The sequence below is a fragment of the Motacilla alba genome, chromosome 2 (genome assembly GCF_015832195.1).
Source record: "Motacilla alba alba isolate MOTALB_02 chromosome 2, Motacilla_alba_V1.0_pri, whole genome shotgun sequence".
NCBI lineage: Eukaryota > Metazoa > Chordata > Aves > Passeriformes > Motacillidae > Motacilla > Motacilla alba.
The window spans coordinates 132,307,790-132,325,916 of NC_052017.1; the positions used below are offsets into that span (position 1 = coordinate 132,307,790).

Here is an 18,127-nt window from a genome sequence, read left to right on the forward strand (position 1 = left end):
GAGTTTGTGAGGGCATGCTGTGAGTGGGTCACTAAAATATTCTCTGTTAAAAAACCTGACAAAAAAAGCAGAGACACCAGCACATCTTGTTGCAGCATATGGGTTGAGGAAGACCAACTGAAGCTCTTTATCATTGCCTATATGTACTTTACAGCATATTTGATTCTCTAGGAGACGCGAGAAATGCTGCCAGTCACTGCCAGCACTTGATCCAAATTGGTGGGTATGGGTAAAGCCTGCCCATACAACTCCTTGTTCTTGAAAATGTAAGGGGTGGAAATAGTCCATCCACGTGACCATAAACTACTTTCTTTCTCATCTATAGCCCAAGGGAATGCAAAAATGCCTTTCTTCAACTGTGCCTTTACTAGGAGGACCAGCCTTTAGGAGACCCAAGCCTTTGAGACAAGGGCAAGGATGGAGCAAGGAGGACTTACTCTTGGTGGAGGAGAATCATGTTAGGGCACATTTAAGCAAGTGTACAACCATGGGACCTGATGAGAGGCACACATGGGTGCTGAGGGTGCTGGCAGATGTCACTACAAGGCCACTTTTGACTGTCTCTGAAACATCATGGGGCTTGGGAGATATTCCTGGAGAGTGGAAAAAAGCAGATGTTACTCCCATCATCAAGAATGGAAGGAGGATGATCCAGAGAACTGGTCAGTCTCATTTTGATCCCTGGGAAGGTTACAAAGCAACTAATCTTGTAAATTATTTGCAGTGAGTATTCAGCATGCATTTGCAAAAGGGGAATTCATGCTTACCCAACGTGACAGACTGACACGAGGTGACTAACTAAGTGGGGGAGGGGAGAGCAGTGGATGCTGTTTACCTCGCCTTCCAAAAGGCTTTCCACCGTGTCTCCCATAATATTCTGATAGACAAGCTGAGGAAGTATTGGGTAGATAATGGACAGTGAGTTGGACTGGAAAATGGATGAACTGCTGGGCCCAGAGTTCAGCCACATGAAGTTCAGTCACACAAAGTTCACTAGTGGTGTGTCCCACGGGTTGATACTGGGGCCAATAAAGTATAACATCTTTACTGACCTGGAAGGGGTGCACCCTTAGAAGTTTTGCAGATGATAATAACCTAAGAGGAGTGCCTGATACTCCAGATGGTTGTGCTGCCTTTTGGATTGGCCTCAGAGGCTGGAAAAATGAAAAGAGGAATTTCAACGGTCATGGAATCAAAGAATAGTTGAGGTTGGAAGGGACCTCTGGAGGTCATCTCCACTCCTCCCTCTCCCTGCCATGCAGGGTCACCTAGACCATGTCCAAATGGTCCATATTCCCCCTGAGGGGTTCTGTAAATATCTGCTATGTGCTGCTATCAAGGCTGAGATGCTGGATTCAATGGAGGCTTGGTCTGATTTAATATGCACCTACCTGCATCCCTTAACAGAATATTCCCTTATTTCATAATATGAACAATATGTTCTGCTAAAAGATCGTTTCATCCATTCAAGCTATAATAATGAGAGACTTTGTCCAGTTATAGATGGTCCACTGTATCTAATTATAGCCCTACATTATGCATAATTTAGATGCTATGAACATTGTGCTATGTTCACCATTCTGTCTGCCAACTTTCTGAACTTGTTCAGTGGCTGCTTTTAGAAGAGCAGGGGTATGGCTGCTCTGTAGAGGGGAAACCTGGGCCCAACCTGCTGCTTCAGTACTATCAGTATCTGCTGAAAAACAGCTGTCTGGAAAATTACATGCAGGGACCTTTCAACCAAAGGCAAATAGATAATGTGCATGCCAGGACTACAGTAGCTACTGATTGGATTCTGCAAAGAGTCCAAGGACAGAACCAAGAGTAGTGTACAGCTCTGAATCTTTGAAATCAGAGTCTAAATGAGAGTCAGTCTCCAATTTAGAATTCCTTATATGTAGCAGGTAACATCTGTGCAATGGATCAAACCACCTGCGACATTTTGGAGGAAAAGGAATCTGAAAGGTTAAACATAAACAGTAAAACCATAATTGCAAGTTAGTTCTAAAAATGGATGGAAAAGGCAGTGTATGAAGGACGTTATTGAAAAGGTATCATGGATATGTAACAATCCTCTTACTCTTTTCATTGCTGTTGTCCTTGTGAAGCTGTGTATCAGCCTTTGATTTACTTTAAATCTGTTGTCCTCTTTATCAGATGGTCCTGATGACAACTAAATAAAAGGACTGACTGGTTCAATAGTTCAATCCAATAATTGGTAGGATGTGTGTGACACATTTCAAGTGAGGAGTGTGGGTGTCCAGAATTATCTTTCTCTTCTGTACACACAAATGCACATGCAAACTGTGTCTGCAAAAACCAATAGCAGATTTAAAATAAAAGTTAAAGTTCCTCTGCATAGCAGTTCTACCCTCCTATATATAAATTATGTTTATTGTATATAACTTGTGTCTTTATTGTATATTTAAGGTGTGTCTTATTCTAAGGACCGTAATCTTACAGACTGTCTACAAAAGTATTTACACAGATCTCAGGAGGAGTATTTTTGGGGTGAAAATTATTAGAGCTTTAAATTTATTTGGGTACTGAATTTCTGCAAGTTTCAAAGGAAGTACCAAAATAGCTAAAATGTTCTAGACCTAAGGCATTACTCAATATAATATTAAATCGTTGAAATTTGGGCCCTGAACTCATTTGCTGATATCTATTACCCTGCCAGAAAAAAAAAAGGTAGAAAGTGGCACTCGCAAATTATCTACTATTCTGGTCTTGTGCATAAGTTACTTCCTCATGAATCTTTGTCAAAACCAGAACAATTTCAAAATTGTTCAAAAGTGTGTCTGACTCATTGAGGGAGGGTATAGGAAAAAAATTACTCATGTGAGATTTTTTACTACTGTCTGTCTTGCTTCCCCACCGAAATCAAGAGACACACAGCACTGGGAAGAACCTTCAAGTGCTTTACAGGAGTGCCTGTAAGTAACATTTTAAGGTTAATAAGGAACTTTGGACAGTAATCATGGACTGAGCTAGCTGTTCTAAGGTAAAAGGACTTGCTTTAAGTTAACTGTTGTCACCTTTACTGTTTGGAGAGTCCATTCCTAAAGTTTGTGAAACTATTTACTCCTAAACTCTCCCAAAAGTATGTGTAGAGCCATTCTGTGTAGGAGAGGGACTGTGTAATCTCATTTGTTCCTTTCTTTCCCTCACACTAGAATTTTCTATGTTTTGTAGAGTTGTTTTTGGCAATAGGCAAATTGCCATTTGGGTTTCCCAAACTGGGCCCACATTCCTTCCTGTGTTTTAAGGGAAGAATATGTCTGTGGGTTTGTTGCATCACAGCTTCCTAACACAGCCCATAGGGTTGTGAGAAAATTTGATTTCTTGTTCTATGTCCTTTCCATAGTTGTCCATTTTCTATGGGTGCCCACAACACCTTTTTTGTGTCCTTCTCTGAGTGCCCACCTTAGTGAAATACAACTTGTGCTGGCAATTAGGGGACACAGGGAGAGGTTCATGTTCCCGGGCTTTGGATAGCTCTGTCTGAGTAACTCAGACACTTTTCACAGTTGAGCTAAAGTTCTCATAGATTGCAATCCATCTTCTGTGAGGGTGGACTTCTAACACAAGTCTGAAGTAATGGTTCTGAGTAACTGCCCTCTTCTCTTCATTGACATACAGACAGCTCAGATGTGGACATCACAGAATCACAGAAGACTTGGGTTAAAACCCTTTTTAAAGATTGTTGAGTCCAACCTCCAGTGCTATAGACATCTCATATAGATGGCATTTAATCAATTTGTGGTATCCTAAGGAACTTGTAATATCTGGCAGTGCTCAGAATTATCTCAAGCTATCTTCAATACATGAAGAGAAAGAGAACTCACTCAGTTGCTGGTTTTGCTTGTTTGTTTGTTTTTCTTTGTTTATAAATTGTTATATTTGCATTGCTGTGTTTAGTACTTCAAGTTCCTATGTGCCCATACATGATTAGGTATTTTAGTCATCCCTTCTGTTTAATGTGTTTAGTACTTTCTTTCCTCATGCAGTTAAAATCAAATAATGTGAACTTGAGAGATTGTTAGGGTGCCAATGGAGCCCTGGGGATAGCTGCAGTAATGTTGCTGGATTTTTGATTGGGCTGTTATTTCTCTGTTGAATTCCCTGCATTGACCAAAGGAAATAGTGTGGGACCCCCTCCTGTAGTTTTGCTTTTGCTATGCCATAGTTCAGTACTGAATTTTTTTACCGTATCCAAAAAAGGGAAGTGATTTTCTTACATTTCAATGTAACTGATTCAGGCTAGAAAAGAAGGCTCCTGAAACTGCCGAAAAAGGAAATATTTGTTTTAAAAATCTTATTGTGTGCTTTCTATTCTTTAATTCCTGTATAAAATCCCAACAGGATTTATGAGGCAAAGATCACTGTGTAGCTGAAGCAAGGCAAAGATGACTTTGAAGCTGGGCATCAATGGGATCTAATGTTTCTCTTAATAAGATTTTGGTTTTATGTATAAGGATCCTGCACACAACTCCGGGCAAAGGGCCTGCCAAACTCCCCTACTGCTCCTGAGATCAGCCCAAACAACAGTGGTGTGCAGAGAAAGTTTTACATCAGAGTTGGTGTGAAGGTGCAAAAACTGGGTGATACTATTCAGTCCTAAATCAATGGTACTTGTAATCCCCAGGCTTTGCCTGACTTAGGTCTGGATCAAAATAGAAAGTAGACTTAGGGATCTGACTCCTTTTGTCATGCTTTGCCAAGTCAGCTGTGTATCTGTTAAAAAACCCTACTTATTTAGTAAATCCCATTGTTTTACTCACTATATATTTTTAGGAGATATAAATGCTTCTTTCTTTATATTAAAAATTGGCAAGGTGCTTGCATGGGTGACTAATCCATATAATAGACATGTAGACCTGCTGTTCACCTCTAAATAAAAAGCAATAGCCTACAAAGAAAAGATTTCACAAATACTCTCTGCAAATATTTGAGTTTGAATCTATAGCAGTTGGACTAGATGGTTGTTGTTGTCCCCTTCCAAATCAATTGCCCTGTTCTATTCCATTCTATCTGTAGCAAGCCATCATCAGCTGCAGGGTGAGCAAGGGACTAGGACAGGACCAAGCTGGTGGCAGAGGCAACCACAACTACTTGGAGGATGAATATGGAGGAGTCTCCACAGAAGGCAGGGAAAAACTCATACATAACATAAACATATACTATTAAAAATTTTCATAGCTCTAGCACAGGGTTCATGGCTGAACTGGAAGGACATTTTCTAGGGACTCGATGCTAGGTACTCACCTTCTGCTTCCTCTAATCTGTAGTCATATCTGAAATAACACAAGCAGGACCTTAAAATGCTTTTAAATTTTTTCTTGTTTATTTTAAAATTAAACTAAAAAAAATGCCTTTTAAATATGTTGCATTAAATTCAGTAGTACATCACAAGCCTTAAGAACTGTGGCCCAACCTCCTTGCCAGAGAAGTTCCTTTGGAGAATTTGTTTTTATAATTACTGCTGCCAGCAAGCCATATGGTAGAGGAATATCATGCTTTCAGAGCTGAGTAAATATTTCCTAGAGAGGGAAACTTAAAGCATAGAGAGGTTCCCCTCGGACTCAACTAAAAAATCAGTTACAGAAGCAGAACTAGAGCACAAGAATTTTCAGCTCCCCTCTGTGGGAGGGGGAGTTTTTCATCACTAGAAACTATGGTGGAAAGAAATTGGCAGTTCAGAGCAAGAAAAAGCTTTCCAAGAATCATTCTTTCCTTATGCTACATAAATAATGGCAGCAGCTCCCACCTTAGTTCATGTTACAGGACAGGAGAAAAAGTACTTTGCTTCAGAATGTAATTGAAATGAAGGTTTTGTTCTTGTCAGCCTCCTGCTATAATTTCTAACTGCACCAAACAGCTTCAGGAAACTTTTGTGATTTATGTTTTTAAGAAGAATCATTCCAGAAAGCTCTCAAAGTTTACTATTTCTTTAAATTCTGAATTAGCCTCTTTAGTGATGCCAGCAATTCATTTCTACCTCTAAGCCTGAGTATTATTTTCCTTTCCCAAGCATTCACAGCTGTATAAGTGCCTGGTGATATAAGAATGTTCAGCCTCCAAACTTTTTCTTTAGGTTTAGAGTTTTCATCCCTTGAATTGTTCTCCTGTACTGAATGCTGAATATCTATACCTATTGCTGATGCCTTACGTGGGGAAAACTGAGGGGTCAGACACGCCACAGAAATGCACAGTGTGAGCCTGACTCTTACCCTGGAAAGGTTTAAGCTTAGAGATGGGCTTTTGAGGGGATGAGGACACTCCCTTTGGGATCTTCAATGACCATGGAGCATCCACACCACAGGCTCCAAAATTCACTGTGTCTTTACGATGCCTTTCCTGCCTTAAAGCTCTGAGTTCATGCAGGTTAAGGACAAACCTATCATGTATGTTCTGAATACTGCAGGAATCTCATGTAACAGCATTGAATCTGCTCAGAAAATGAGTCTTTTTGATTCTTTTTGAGTGCTGTTCATGTTTTGCAAGTCTCCAACCTCCCAGTCCAGAATTACTTTTATTAAATCTAAGGATGCAGTCATGCCAAAATCCCAGTCACATATTGCAGCTATGTACTGAATGCTTATAAGCATTAACCCAAATTCACCACACCCTACATACAAATTCTCAAAACCATGTAAAAACTGTGCTTGAGGACAGCTGTGAAATTGGTGCTGCTAAAGAAAACTGAAAATGTGTTATTTTCTTGCACAGATGTTTTGGACAGTATTAGATAAATGCTAGCCGTTTTGCTTTTTATTTTGTCAAGATTTCTTAAATCAAGAACAGAATGCCAGATGTATTCACTGTGCAAGGCAATTTTTCTTGGAAAAAAGAGCTTTCTACAAAGAAGTTGTGACAGCACATACTGTTTAATGATCTGATCACGAAGGTGCAGGATTTGCTGACAAGGTTTGCTGGCTGTTGGGTCTGGTTCTGCTTGATTTCAGGACCATAAACATCTCCTTTTTAATTATGTTTCCTAAAAACGTCTTTCAGTAGAAAAAGGACAAAGCAGACCATCCACATCAGCAGAAGGGCAGCTCTGCTCATAGCAGAGCTGGAGCCAGGCAGCTCTTGTGCTAACTCTCCTCCCCATTTCACTTGCAGCACCATCCCAAACATGGTGACTCTTACTGACTTCTAGGGCATTGACTAACTAATTTTGCTGCTGTGAAGGAGGTGTTAATTGCTCTTGCATTTCATTTACAGCTGAGTTCACTTAGGCCGTGGAGGGGAGCAATTTTCTCAGCTTTCCCAGGCCCTGTGATAGTGCTAGGAATTAAACCCCCCGAAGGGCCTACTGCCCACTGTTCTCCTGTGCTGAAGTGGTTAAACACAAAAAACACTCAGCATTTTTCAGAATAGTCCTCAGCACTATAAAGGATCAATCCCAAGTGAGGCCAAGGAAAAGCAGCACATCAGTACAAGAAGGTCCCAGCTGGTGATGGGTGCTTGCTCCCATGATATTTAGCTCCTGTTGCACACAAAGGAGATAATGACACAACTAATAACTAATTACAATGAGAAGGAGAGGGAAATGGTGCAGTGAATGCTAGCAGGATTCATAAAGGCTAATGCTAATACAATACAGTATGTGTACAAAATTATAGCTTAGTTCCTGGCTACCTGCTGTGTTCAAGCTAAGCAAAAGACAAAGTAATATCTTCAGGATGTATTTTACAAAGACAACTGTTCCCTATTTAAGATAAATTTACTAGTGTTTATTTTATTTAATTAGTATCTCATTTATTCTAGAATGTTAAAATGCTAATACGCATATGAATTGACCTTGCATCTTTGAACAAATTGCACTAGAAATATAATATTATAATATCTGCCATCAAACAGAATTGAATCACAGAAATACTCTGTAATTTACATAATGGGAATACTGGTGAGCAGGACAGATGGCAACAAGCACAGGTATCAGGCTTAATAAGGGTTAAAGACAAAATGGTAAGGTTGGAAGGGAGCACAGTGAGTCACCTGCTCCAACCCCCCTGCTCAGGCAGGGTCATCCCAGAGCACATGGCACAGGATTGAATCCAGGTGGTTCTTGAGTATCTCCAGTGATGGAGATTCCACAGCCTCTCTGGGAGCCTTTTCCAGTGCCTGGTCACCCTCACAGAGGCTGGAATGATTGATGTCTTGAGATGTTTTGGGGTGCATGTGTGTGGGGGAAGGGGCAGGTGGAGCCTTGCCCTGGAGAGGCAGTGCCCTGCCCTAGACCCCCGTCCCCAGGGCCTGTATCACAGCCTGGCAGCGGCTGCCAACCATTGGCACACTGGAGGCAATGCTGCACTCCCCACTCCTGGAGCCCCTTACCCAGCTCCTGAGGGCCAAATGACTGGAAGTCCCTCCAGGGGGAAGGGCCAAGGGATGTTTAAAGTGGAACATGAGATGAGCATGTTTTGACTCTAACGCCTCTTGGAATTGCTATCAGTTGCACACAGCTGGAATTCAGGAGTGGGAGTTTTGTGGCTCCTCTTCTATGTATTTTCTGTCTTTCTGTTTCTAATTATTTATTCTCAGAATTTTTGTGCAACTTAACATCAAACAGACTTAGAGTTTCCTAAGTTAATGCTTTGAGAAGTGTTTTATATTGATTGAATGTTGCATTAAATATTTTGCCAAAGTTCTCTGATTTTCTAAAGTTGCCAGTAAAGTCTTTTAGCTGTTTTGACCTCTTGAGAATATCTTGTCCATATTTGTCCTGTGCATCTAACTCAGAGCTTACATGAACAACTGTAAGCCCTTCTAAGAGCCATGTCGAGCAAGGTTTTTGGGGACCTTACAAAAGTAAAGAAGTTTATCCTCAAGTTCTGGTAGAACTTCCTGTACATCAGGAAGGGCAATTTCTGCCAATTGGCTCTTGTCCTGTTGCTTGGCATCACTGAGAAGAGCCTTCACACCTTCCCTTCAGCTCCTTGTATACATTGATGAGATTCCCCTCCCAATGATCTCTTCTGAAGGCTGAACAGGCTCAGCTCCCTCAGCCTGTCCTCCTAAGAGAGATGCTCCTGTTCCCTCATCATCTTTATAGCCCTTCACTGAGCCTGTTTCAGGATCTCCGAGTCTCTCTTGTACTGAGGAGCCCAGAACTGGACACAGCACTCCAGATGTGCCTCACCAGGGCAGAGCAGAGGGGTGGGATCACCTCCCTCAACCTGCTGTGAATGCTCTTCTTAATGCACCCCAGGACTGGCCTTCTTGGCCATGATGCACACTGCTGGCTCATGGACAGCTTGTTGTATATGGACCAATTTGTAGGTGTGCTATCTCAGGAGAGACCCAGAGAAGGAATGGTGCCTCTGAGGCACGCTTCCTTTGCTCTGTACTAACCTACCTCCACCTGAAGAAGCTGTGCTTCATTGCCCATCCCTGGGAATGCGGGCAGTGTGCACATTCTGCTTTACCAGCTCCTTCCTCCCTGGCAGCTGCTCCGGCTGCTCCCCGCAGATCGAGCCATGCTTCCCTTCATGGGGCTACCAACAGGAAGTTCCTGTGCTCTTCTCTTTCCCTTCTTGGTGCTTACAGGGCAAAGCTAGCATCTGTGGGGAGCAGTGGGTGCTACAGGAGGCTGGTGTCTTTCTTATACATACACTCACACCCACACACATAAACACACATGTGCATGTGAACCATTGTCTCTATATAGCTAATGAGAAATCAAAGTGTACAAAACACAAAATGACAAAAGATAGAAATCCTTTTAGAGTCACCTCCTCAATATTTATATCTGTGACATTGGGGACAAATATTTTGCTCTCATGTGTGGTGGTTCAGCCTCATGTCAGTCAGACCTGCAGATTTTGCAGTGTGAAGAAGTATCAGACAGTCAGTTAAAAGCATATCATTGTCAGTAGTGCGACCCTGTAAATAACAGTGTTTTTCTTTTTCTTTCCTTCTAGTTTGAGCCATTGCAGTGCTAGCAACTATCAGAAGAAAATGCAAAAATTCATCTCAATAGCTCGGAACGCATGGGAAATTTTTATATCTGAAAGAAAGCCTGGCTGGAAGTATCAGATGAAGCTTTTTGCAGTTTGCTCTGCAGTTGGCTTTCTCTCCAGCTTTCTGTTTTTCCTTAGCATGCACTTCTCCTTGGCACACCATTCTTTGGGGCCCTTACTGATTTCTGGATTCATCTGGATTTTGTTTTCCATCATGCTCTTTTGTTTCAAGCACCTGCGCTGTTTTAGTGTTCTGTTCCTCCTTTCTTGTGGACTGAAAAATGGCAGGGATGCTCTTATTACTGCTGGCACAGGTGTTGTGGTGGCCGGCAACATTCAAAATATTTTTCACAATCTGAAGGTTCTGGCAGACAGTATAACCTGTCATTTAAAGCACGAGCAATTTGCCTTGATAAAATATTATATTGAGGCAATAAAATGGATTTATGAGGTGGCCAAGCTTCCTGCTGAGCTACCTGAAGATATAGTGGTCCTAAAGCACAAATTCACACCATCTTATTCAATTTTAGATGATGCATTAAAAAAAGAGCTAAATGACACAGAGCAAGAAATCCAGAGAATTGCTGACCAGATATCTTTCATGTTGACTATACTGCCCTATATAGGTCAGAAAGTATTGCCTGTATTTGGGGTTTTTCTGGTTTCTTTTGGAACTGGCCTCTTTATCAAAAAATTTGTGGGTTCTCATAGTATCAAATTTAAGAATACTTATATCACAAAACAGTTCATTGCATTTGATGAGCACCAAAAGCAGCAGCAAAGACCCTGTCTTCTACCACTTAACAGAAAAGAGAGAAAAGATTATGTGATGATCCCATCCTTCTTCTTCACAACAAAAGACAGGAAAAAATTGCTGTGTTCTTTTCTCCCTGTAATTATTCATCTTTGCATCTGGCTTCTGTTTGCTGCAGTGGACTCTTTGTTTTATTTGTTAATAATTTCTGTGAACAAATATCTCCAAGAAGTACCGGATCTAGACATTCAACTCAGTCTCTTTCAGGATGTAAGTACTTATCAGTACCATATATTTTTTAGTTTATTGTTGAAAAATTTATCTTCATCTTCAGCAGCTGCAAGAGCAAACGTATAGAGCCATCAATTCTTTCCTGGGATATCATTCATTTCAAAAAGGGCCATTGCTTCCACAGATACATTGATTGGATGGAACCAGACAGTTCTTTCCAGAGCATTGTCATATTTCTAGAGAAGGGTAAATTTTAGAAGAAGGATTTTCATTCCTCCATTTATATTTATGAAGAAAACCAGAAGCTTAAAATTGGAAACTCACAAAACTGGCATTTGTGAAGTACTACTTTTTATAGTCAAAAGTCACTGTGACACTGATGTAGGAGATGCCTACCTGTCTTTAACTGAGTAGTGTGAGGAGCTCATCGCTTGTATGGATGGGTGCATACACACAAAATAATGACTTGTTGCCAAAATCTCCAGGTTCCTCTAGCAGGAGCAGCAGCGGCATAGAGAACCATAGATTAGCAAGGTTGGAAGACAAGTCTGGAGGCCATTAAGACCAACTTTATGTTTAAAACAAGGACAACTAGTTAGAGAATGGTGCGGATAACACAGAGTTTTAATGGTGATGTTTAGTCAAATATTGGACTCAATGATCTTGGAGGTCTTTTCCAACATTAATTGCTCTATGATTCTGTGACTTTTCAGTGATGCACCGTTCAGGGAGAAGAGAAAATTAGGACAAATTGAAGGAAATACATTTTTTGTTTACTCTTCAGGTGATCAAACAATAGAACAAGTTTCTGAGATAGGTTGTGGGATGTCCATTCCTGAAGATAATAAGGACCCAACTATCACAACCCTAATCAACCTGTTACTGTCTACTTTGCTGTGTACTATTTGCTGTGTACTGTTGTGCGTGGTTTTGCCTGTGTTTCTATCCTTTGTACCTTGAGGCAGCCTCTCATCATGACCTGCCTGGATGTGACCCAAGTCAGGGCAGAGGAGCTTAGTCCCACTACCCATGAACAGAAGTCCTGAGCGCAATGTCTGGCTGATTCATGGTTCCTGTGCTACAGATTTGCTCTCTTTATGTGCATCGTTCACTCATGTGGAAAGCTGCTTGACTCCTTCAAAACAGAAAACTAATGCCATCATCAGATTGTTTCTAGTTCCCCAAGGAAAGCTAATTACATTACAATGTAAAATTTAATCTCAACAGATTTGTTATATCAAGCCTCAGGGCTGCTGATCTCAGGGAGTCCAGGAAGCTGGGTGAGCAGGACAGACTCAGACACTTGAGACGTTTATTAATTAGCATGAACAGTAAAGTTCTTCATGCACTAGTACCCCTGTTTCATACTGAGTTCCTAATGAAGATTTTCCTTGCCTATACATCAGTTCAGTTTAGGGATAAAATGGCCTGAGATAGTTTGGAACAGGATAATGTCAAGGAAGGACTAACAGGCTAAAGATGGGTAGCATGATTTGGGAACTTCATTTATCCAATGAACATCTAACAGAAATGCTTGGCCTCTGTAGGGTGATTAGAAAAGCCACAAGAAAGAGCTTATTATTCCTTTGACATGATCAGAAAAGAGGCTGGGCTATTTAGTGTCCCTGCAGTGTTCTTATTCACAGAACAGAAAGTTGCCTGATAGTATGGTCCCATCAGCATGTCTAATTTACCCTTCTTATTGAGCATTTCAGTCCACAAGCATCCGCTTGCATCAGCTTGCTTGCCATCAGCTAAGCAGAGACAGCTACAAGAGGAGGTCTCATTTGTGTGACAGCCTTTGGTCAGAGCACTGCCTGGGCCAGTGTAAGGCTGCAGAGAGGGGACAGGGCTTAGTGCCATGTGGGCATGCTGGGTTGCTGTTCTATATCACCCGCAACATCACTGCAGGTGCTCTTTCAGGGGGAAGAAAGGGTGAGCACCCCTGAACATGAAACATTTTTGCCATCCTCTCTTCGTTGGGAAGGTTGTCAGGATCAGCCCTGTCCCTCTGCTGTCCTTTGCCCTCCTGTTTGTCCAAGACTTGACTCAGGCACACGGTGCTGAAAAGCAGCACTGGTGTGGGCAGCAGCTGTGGGGGAGAGCCCGAGCCCAGCCAAGTCTGAGCTGAACTGAAAGGAGCTGAGTGGAGCTGAGTGGAGCTGGGAGGAGCAGTCAGTAGTGCCAGGGCCGGTACTGGAAACAACCTCATAGAGTTGAGTCCAGAGTCCGAAGCCATGGCGCAGTGTGGCGAGGACAATCATACTTTCATCCTTTCAGGGGTTTGTCTGTCATGGTTTTCTGCTGGCTCAGGCTCAGGCACAGAGAGAGTGCTGTGGTGAGTGACTGCCACCTTGTCTTTGTCTGGGGATAGCCATGTGGTGCTGGGCATAGGAAGAGCCACCATCCAGGCTTTGTCCCAGGGCCACGTGGAGCTAAGTCGAGATGGTGAATACCTTTTGTAGGTAAACCACCTTCTCTTTTTATGTACTTTTGTTAATAATATTGCTGCTGTTACTGTGCATCTCTTATTCCATTGCTTGCTGCTTTCAGTCACTTGCTGTCTCAATCCATAGTCTCTGCCTTTGTCCCTCTCTTACTGGAAGGGGAGAGGCATATTTGGAGTTTAATTTCTGGCTGGTGTGGAACCACCATGGTGTGGAAGCACTGCTGAGCATGTGCTGAGACAAACCAAAGGGACAGACACTCTGCTCTGCAGTTTTACTCTCCATGAAGGACCCTCCAACAGGGCATCTGAGCTGAGTCATAGGAGTGGAAAAATACTAAACCATTATTACCACATTAGCTAAATATTTCCCTGTCAGAGCCACTGAGAAGGTAAGTTTTTAATGGTCCAAAGTGCTGGACATTGCCCACCAAGAGAAATCGTGAAAATAGAGTCCAAAACATTTATAAATAGCCTATATATATATATATTGTTTTGAGCATACTGTGTATAGACACTGGATGGTCTAGAAGATTTAGAGTCCTTTGTAAATCTGAATGTCCAGGGGAAGAAATAATAAGAAAGGAGGGAATCTGTCTTATAACCAACACCTTTTTTCCACTTTTCTTGTGCAGAGGAATGAGAAAAGCTATATAATTTCTATGAAAGAGCATATTGCCAAGACTGATTCTTTCAAGATGCCTTTGGTTAAGCAAAACTGCATCCCTCATCCCAAGCTCGCTCTCTCCACAACATGGATTCAGCTTGGAGTCATCATCTTCTTCTTAATAATTTTTGGGTTATTCTCTGGCCTGCTGACCCAACTTAAAGTACTTGTGTCCACTTCCTTTTATCCTGACACGGAGATGAAACGAATACATTATTTACATGCAAAATTACTCAAAAAAAGAAAAAAGCTACAAGAGAAAACGGGGAAGAGCATGTTTGCAAGAACGGTAAGCCATGAGCCCTGGGGAAAAAAATAAACCTTCTCATTGGGTGGTAGCCATATCCAGGAAATATTTAAACACTTGTTAACTTCAATTATGTGCTAATAGACTTTCCTCAATGCTCGGGAGCCAGAGACATGTTGCCTAATGGTAAGATTAGATCATCTAATAGTTTTGTTCTGTACTTCAGCACACATGCTTCAGGACATTACATTGGTATGCTGAAATGGCTATGTGCTGGCAAGAAAATATTTCTCAGATTCAGAGTCTTCCAGAGACAAAACTTCGTTTTTGTGAACATATGAAAAGCACTTAGAGTATTCCTGAATCTAGATAGCAAGTGCTAGGCAGTAAGAACAGCCCTAAATGTAGAGAAAGGTATTCTGATATTGCTTAGCAATATGGAAGGTGGTATATTTCTATTTCAAAACACAATGTGACTGCATATACTATTAGGAAACAGAGCTTTTGCTTGCAAAAACATTTATCCTGTATATAATTTTATATATATATATATATATATATATATATATACATACATACATATACATATGCACACACACACAGACACACTAATGGAAACAACTAACACACATGCATATACCTATGGCATATCCAGATAGAAAGCTGCAGACATATCGTTTGTTTTTTTAACAGCCTTCAATACTGAATATACAGGGTATTAGTGTCTGGGTGATCTTAACTCACTACTACTATCATACAGATCATATTTCTGTTTTTTCAGGTCAACTTTTGGTTTCCAATACTCAAGGCAAGAGAGGCAGTGAGGAAAAAAGAAAGGAGTGTAGCAGAATGGCAGGATGATGTGAAAGAGACCAAGTGAATCTTTGGATACGGCTGAGATGCTTCAGCTCCACCTGTGTTTTGTACCATTTTTCCTATAGAATGTCAATTGTAAAATGTAAAAATTTCACACTCAAAGGCTGAGCAGCAGTATTTTGGAGAAGATGCTATTGTGGATAGCGTGCAGTTCACCACAGATTGCTCTGGATTGCATTAACAGTTGTTTTTCAGCTTGGGATTTGCATTATCTGGTACTTGAGAAAATTGTGGATGATCTGTTATTCTGTCTAAAAGCAATAAAATAGTTTGGACCTTTTAGGTCTACACCAGAAACCTCTTTGGGTTGAGCTAACAGAGGATGTCATGGCAGCAGCAGGTTTGTCTTCTTCACATTTGCCAGACACAGAAAATTTGCCAGACACATTTGCCAGACACAGCAGAGGCTGTGCATCCATTGCCTTCTGGGATGGCCAAGAACTTAGATGTTTCTAGACATTTTTATCTATTTCTGAAGTCTCAAGCCTTTAGCCTGGATCTTTGCCATCCCTAGTTTCTAGTCTCCTACCTAGCCTCCCACCCAGAATTCCTTACTTGGTCTTAGTCCCCACTTCCACATATCCACAGACTGTATCACTAGTGCAGATTGTTTGATGCCTTTGATAATCATGAGAGGTCAGGTAACAGGTAGAAGTGAGAATGGTCACAAGAGCTAGAATAGACAGGAATCAGGTGTGGTGGGGGCAAACAAGGTATCTTTAAAGGGTGAGGCATGTAAGCAGAGGTGAACAATGTTTCAAATCTTGCAGACTGAGGAAGCTTGCAGAAGAGACAAAAATGGGCTTAATCATGTTGCATAAGCACCAATTACTTCAATGCAATTAAACTGAGCCAATACTGAAGTGCTTCATCTATTCAACCAACATTGTTGATGTGACCTTCATATGATACAAGAGTAAATGCAAAATGCCTAAAGATGTAGGGATGACTTATGTAGCTTTAGAGATTTAATGTACAGCTAAAAAATGTACCCAACAGGCAGTGTATTTCTGATTTTCAGCCACAGCCAACTTCCTTTTTTAGTCTGAATAATAGGAAATTCTGCTCTCTTTCTCTATAATACATGGATGGTTTCAGGACAGCCATTGATCAATGTCTCTGTTATCTGAATGAATTAAGACTTAAAACTCTCCAGCAGCAAGTGTCAGAAGTTATTTTGCACTTAAACCACTGAAAAACACAAAGACTGTTTTTCTTTGCGCCTTCCAAAGTCTCACTTCTCCATGCATGCAGGTGGTTCAGGTTGCTGGTGTGACAACAATTTGTCTCTGGGAAATGGTGCTGGATTAATGCCATGCATTATTGAGGGTTGTGCTGAATGTCTCTGAGAGGCCTGACTGTGTCCTTTTTGCTAAAGTGGGGCAGCCCTGAATAGTAGCAGAATGTCAGCTTGTATTTTAGGTGCTACTGTCAAGCACCAGTAGCAAGAAGCAGCATTCTGGTGAGGGAGAAGCAATTAGAAGGTTGCTCTAAATTTGGACGCACAGAACAGAATAGCTGTCCAGGTACTATTGATAAGAGGATCACACTCTTGTGTGTCATCATTGCAGATGAAAGGGGAAGAGTTACATGTCAATAAGAGCTAAATATTTTTGGCAGAGTTCTGACTAATTGCTGGCAGGAGTTGGATGTGCTCCTTTTAATGCCAGAGGACAAGCTGGTGAGAAGCCCAAATATGGGGGCAAGTCTGATTGACAGCACTGCCACAAAACACCATGCACTTATCATCAGGAGGAAAACTTTGGTTTGGAATGTCTTGCCTGTCCTGTTTGATGGTGTTGCCACTCAGAAACCTTTTCACTCTTGTTCTATGAGGAGCACACGAAAGCTTTGCAGCCCATGGAAATGGTTCATCAAAATGACCCAGATGTTGGTCAATCATTGGGAGAGATGTCTAAATCTGTTAGGATTTTGAGTTCCATAGTACACTCAGGACAATGCCATGTATGTATTTTTCATTTACTTAAGGAAATTCAGCCAATGTCGAATGTGGACACTCCCCCCACTACCTGTCAAGACAATTAAACATTGCTTAGTTTGCCCTTCAAACTGATAAAAACCAATCCTTCTTGGGTAACTAGTTCTGTACAATATGTTCAGTTCCAGTAAATATTTTACCTAGATGCTTGATCCCCCAAAACCTGTGGCAGAAGACATGGAAAAGCCCAAGGTCTTTGTCTTGGTCTTTGCAGGTAAGGCTGGTCTTTAGCCATAGACCTCTCAGACTTTAAGGAAAGGCTGGAGCAAGGAAGACTTACCCCTCGTAGTCAGAGAGCACTCAAACACACAGGAGCACTCAAACACCATGAGACATGAGGAGAGGTATCCATGGGTATTGAGGGTGCTGGTTCATGTCCCTAAAAGGTGTCTTGATTTTTTGTAAAGGTCTTGGTGATCCGGAGGCATTACTGAGGACTGGAAGTAAGCACATATCACTGCCATTTTCAAGCAGGGCAAGAAGGAAAATCTGAGAAACCATAGATTTGTTAGACTCATCTCAATCTCTGGGAAGGTGATAGAACAACTTCCCCGGGTAGTTGCTTCCAAACATAAAAGCCAGGAAGCTGACTGGTATAACAATGAAACACAAGAAAGACTTCTTTACTGTGCAGGTGGTCAAACACTGGAATGGGAGGCCCAGAGAGGTTACAGAATCTCCAGCCTTAGAGATACTCAAAAGCCACTAGGTATGCCTCTGAGCACCTCAGAGCAGCAAAGCTGGAGCAGGTATCTCTAGAGCTGCCTGACAGCCTCAGCCATTATGGGATTATTGACTTTAGCATAGCACATTTCAGGAAAAATACTAAATATGCACAGCAAAAGCTTGTTTGAATTTGTGAATATGCTGTGCCAGCATCAAGGGTGCCACCTGACAAATATTGTTACAATTAGACTCAGACAAGAGTCACATACT

General features: G+C 41.5%; 1 protein-coding gene across 1 annotated transcript; it reads left to right on the forward strand.

The window, feature by feature from the left end:
* Positions 1–2,842: 2,842 nt before the first annotated feature.
* On the forward strand, positions 2,843–15,476 carry LOC119697542 (dendrocyte expressed seven transmembrane protein). The gene is made up of 4 exons (XM_038128416.1): positions 2,843–2,936; positions 9,933–10,995; positions 14,038–14,358; positions 15,098–15,476. The coding sequence occupies exons 2-4, from the start codon at positions 9,970–9,972 to the stop codon at positions 15,194–15,196; spliced, it is 1,446 nt and encodes a 481-aa protein (XP_037984344.1). The 5' UTR covers positions 2,843–2,936; positions 9,933–9,969; the 3' UTR covers positions 15,197–15,476.
* The last annotated feature ends 2,651 nt before the right edge of the window (positions 15,477–18,127 follow it).

Excerpts from the sequence above, each read along its gene's own strand:
- LOC119697542 (XM_038128416.1), top strand. The coding sequence starts at position 9,970 with ATGCAAAAATTCATCTCAATAGCTCGGAACGCATGGGAAATTTTTATA. Across the intron at positions 10,996-14,037 it reads AACTCAGTCTCTTTCAGGAT|AGGAATGAGAAAAGCTATAT; the intron begins GTAAGTACTTAT and ends TTTCTTGTGCAG. Across the intron at positions 14,359-15,097 it reads AGAGCATGTTTGCAAGAACG|GTCAACTTTTGGTTTCCAAT; the intron begins GTAAGCCATGAG and ends CTGTTTTTTCAG.